Source organism: Haemaphysalis longicornis, unplaced genomic scaffold (assembly GCF_048455015.1).
Source record: "Haemaphysalis longicornis isolate Haplotype H1 unplaced genomic scaffold, Haemaphysalis longicornis Haplotype H1 scaffold_1, whole genome shotgun sequence".
Lineage (NCBI taxonomy): Eukaryota > Metazoa > Arthropoda > Arachnida > Ixodida > Ixodidae > Haemaphysalis > Haemaphysalis longicornis.
The window spans coordinates 166,965,807-166,969,915 of NW_027526203.1; the positions used below are offsets into that span (position 1 = coordinate 166,965,807).

Genomic DNA, 4,109 nt, shown 5'->3' on the forward strand with positions numbered 1-4,109 from the left:
GACGTCACCTCGTTTTTGTGCACGGCGCGCTTCTGCCACAAAGCCTCTGCGCCCGCTTGAACGTGCTGCGCGCCCCTGGAGTCACGGTGCTCCCAGTGCGCAGGCGCGCTCCGCCGGCTTCGTCCATCCCGACAGCGAATCCACTGGGTTTGGGACTCCCGTGCATGCGCACTAAACGAGACAGCATTCAGTAGATATCCCTCAGCAGCATGAGGAATGACAGACGGCCTGGGCACGTGATCGCAATCAAAACACTGCAAGGAGTGAATAACACGCTGTTTACTCGGGCCGGTTTGGTTACACCTACGGGGTCTTTTTGAGCCACCACTGCCACCGAAGCGAGTCACGGTCCAGTTATAAGAAAAATTCTGTCCTAGTCTGTGGCATGCAGCAAAATCCTCGGCGGAACCAATGACGATGCCAGCGGGCGTGCGAGGAGCTACGTATACCGTCCGTGTTCACTACCGGCGTAGGCGGTGGTGGAACCATGCAACTTTGTCAGGTTGCTCCAGTGCATCCGGCGATTCTCAGCCCTCGCACCCCCTACCGCCCAGCCGAAATGGAAAGAGCGTGCACGTCGCCGCCTCACTCGGACGGCTGCCTCTGCCGTCCCCTGCCCCACCCGCTCAGTCTATCACGCAGCTCCTGATCACGCGCCGCTTTCCAAAGCATCAGCTCCATGCAGGCCTTAGCATCCTCGACGCTGTCGTGGCCAAGACGTCCATTCGGCACCCCGCGGCTCAGGTATTCGCCGACCAGCGACCGCAGTGACCGCCGATAGGGCAGCCCCCGGTAATGAGGGAACACCATGGCCGTGTCCACCACCCTGCCGTGTACCAGCCTGAGCACGCGCAGGTCGTTCTCGAGCCCGTGGCCAACTAACACCGTGGAGGTGTTAACGAGTCGCAGGAGCGCCGCCTGTACGTCTTGCAGCGTGGTGTGGGCGTTGCGTAGGTGCGCTGCGGTAATGCCGCTGAAAGCCGTGTTGTAGTCGAGCACTGGACTTCCGGGCCTCACGTACGAGTCGTACACGGTTGTACCGTTGCAGTCCACCACGCTCACCCTTGCCACCTCGAAGCCGCGGATGGTGAAGCACATTTCGCAGTCCAATGCGAACACTTCCCGGGCGCTGCCATGCCGCCGACGGGAGCAAACGAAGGCCAACGCCGCCGTGTCCCACTTGTCTCGAGCCCCGAGTGGGCACACGTGGTAGTAGGAACTGTTGCACCCGGGGTGGTCGGCCGGCGCCCCACAGCAGCTGAAACCGATTGCGCTGCACCGTCCGGTGTGGAAGAAGCAGGCGCTATTGGCATAGTACTCGCCGCTGTGAGTGATCACGAATGACGCACGGCAGCGGCTGCACGTCTTGCGGCTTGAGTACGCCTCTTCGCTCCCCTGCATAAATAAGACGCGGCCGGGATTATCAGGGCATAGCCGAGGATAGCCACAGCTATCCAGTTCTTGAGGGCTGAGCACGTAGCGGAGTAGCTGGTCGTATAGGTCATGGGTGCGAAGCGCGAGAGGCGAGGAGACTGCGAGTTGGCACGCACTGCGCCGTGTAGCTGAGCAGATGGAATCTGTCGAAAGCTTCTGCAAGTCATCCTCGGCACTGCAAGCATGTTGCAGAAAGAGATCATCGCCCGCAGCCACAGGGTACTTTCGGTTGCGAGGAACGTCCACGTCACGAGCAGGGGCCCTCTCTCCTTGCAGGGTGGTGGCCTCGCGTGAGGATGGGTGCTTGCCCTTCATGTCCCGGTCCTCCTGCCGGTCTTTCGGCGCCGTTTCTTCTTCCTTGCCTGTCTCCGACGGTTTCTGCTTGGCATCGTCTTTCTTCTTGCGAGGCACGAATAAGAGTAAGATGGTCAGAGCGCCGAGGAGAGCAGAAAGAAAGACCATTGACACACTGCCAGTCAAGAACCCGACTTCCTCAGCCATGCTGATGTTCCTCTGAGGAACCAGAAACGTTGCCCTTCCTAACCGGCACAGAACTGCCACTTGATGGTGATGATGATGCGAGTGTGGTTATATGCCTCTGCAACCCGAGGGCGAACATTTTCTAGCCTAGCCTTTGTGTAAGCACCTAGCGCGTCTGCTGGTTCACTTTCAACACTTGCTACATACTTTGACCAACTGCTTAAAGAGCTTGGCGTTCGACTTCCGTTGATTTCAGGAACAGTCTTTGGTTAGAATTGTAACAGCCTGGATTCGAGCCTAAGCGATCTCAATCTTTTTAAACTCAAGCTATACTTAGGTAAAAATGTTTCAAATTGACTGTACACAATTTTTTCGTGTATAACGGTGGTTGGATCTCTTTTAGGGTGTTTTGAGGTCCAGTGCGCATACTACTATCGAAATCAATTGAAGCTTTGTACAATGCAAGAAGTGGCGGTTCTGTGCTTCTGGGAAAATGGAATATCCTTGAATGATGCTTTGCTTATTTTTGTTAAGGTTAGACACCCCCCTCCATTGATGTGGAGGTTATTGGGAAATCCCTCTCAAACGCGAGGAAAAAAAAAGATGGAATTAAGATGGCGACGACGAGTGAAAGAAAACAGTGACAGTAGAGAAGAAAGAAAAAAGCGCGCGAACCCGCTATCAGTGTGAAAGAATGACGCGGAATACCGTGGGCGATGATGAAGCGCCCTTATTTATAGAAGGAAGGCCACCTGCCCGTTAGGGAAACGACGGAAGGGCAGGTGGCCTTCCTTCTACGGACGGCCAGGTGACCTTCGTTCTACAACTTCTACTAGTAATGGCGCTTTATCATGGGATTGCCGACAGCGCTAGAGGGGGTTTTTAAAAGTGAAGCTCTTTAGCAAATTGTAATTTTTCGTGTCCGCAGTTAAAAATACCAAGAAATTGCCGAGCGAGCGCACGTGAGCGCGGGCCTCGTGGGGACCGCCCGACAGTTGACAAAACCATGAAAATGCTGAGCCCTCATGTGTGCATGCCTCACGACGAGCGCCCAGCGTCCACTGCGCACATTTGTCAAGCCAAGCATACCCACTTGGGAGATTGGGCAAGATTGCGGTGACAGCTCGGCAGTTAAAAAATCAACAAAATGCCGAGAGCTCGTGTGTGCGTGCCTCGCGGCGACCGCCCATCGTTATCGGCGCGCGTTTGCAAGCCAAGGATGCCCACTAAGGAGATTGTACAAGATTGGCAAAAAAAAAAAAAGCTACAGCGTTCGCCTTAATCGTGGCAACACTTGTCCGGAACGAAAAAGACACGTCATAGAGCACGCCCCTCCAAGGTGATGTCCAATGATTATCACTTACAAAGAAATGAGGCAAGCTCACACGTATAGCAACAATGATGAAGTAAAGATCGTTGCTGCAGCGAAGAAGCAAAACGGCTGCAGTCGGGGACTTCAACCGTCTTGATGGTCGTGAAGGTTTCGTACAGCTTCGCTACCTTCAAGTCTTACGCGTTAGTGTGAGCTTTCTTAAGTTTTTTTTTTTTTTTTTTTGCTAGATCCACTGCGCGAGCAGGGGACTCCGAGGTCACCGCGAGACACGCGCTCATAAGCGCTCGCCAATTTCTCGCTCCTCGGTGTTTTTGCCATTTTAGGAGCGAAGCCCCTTAGGAGCTCCGGCTGGCGGCGTCTCATTTCGTTCTAGTATCATGTGGTCACGGTACTAAAACACCGGAACACTCGTTTGCCAACGCCTCGCGTGAAAATCTGACACGTGAAACTCTGACACACCGATGCTGACGCCACGAATATGTGCACAGTTATCCGCCGGTCACAGAAGCACCGCCGGTCGGCAAGATGCAGCACATGTAGGACGAGAAAGGAACGAGAAACGTAGTTTCTCGGCTTGTTTGGCACGGCTCGCGGAGTTTTCTTGAAAACGGGGTGCGACAAACACCCCGCTGCGGGGTTCTAAAACGAAAACATTCCTTGCCAACCATCGAATCGAAAAACCGCAACATATATAGCACAAAAAAGACATTTTTAGGCACTAGAAAACCCATACATGCCCATATAGTCAAAATAGGCCCTTATAGGCACAAAAAAGTATTTGTTAAAAGGCTCCCCTTCCCTTGATTCATGCTTATATGTTAAATAGGCTTGATACGGATTCAAGGCAAAAATAGGCATTTTG

General features: G+C 53.7%; 1 protein-coding gene across 1 annotated transcript; it reads right to left on the minus strand.

The window, feature by feature from the left end:
- Positions 1-333: 333 nt before the first annotated feature.
- LOC144155607 (exonuclease GOR-like) lies at positions 334-1,935 on the minus strand. Its single transcript, XM_077687153.1, has one exon. The coding sequence runs from the start codon at positions 1,933-1,935 to the stop codon at positions 586-588; it is 1,350 nt and encodes a 449-aa protein (XP_077543279.1). The 3' UTR covers positions 334-585.
- Between the last annotated feature and the right edge of the window lie 2,174 nt (positions 1,936-4,109).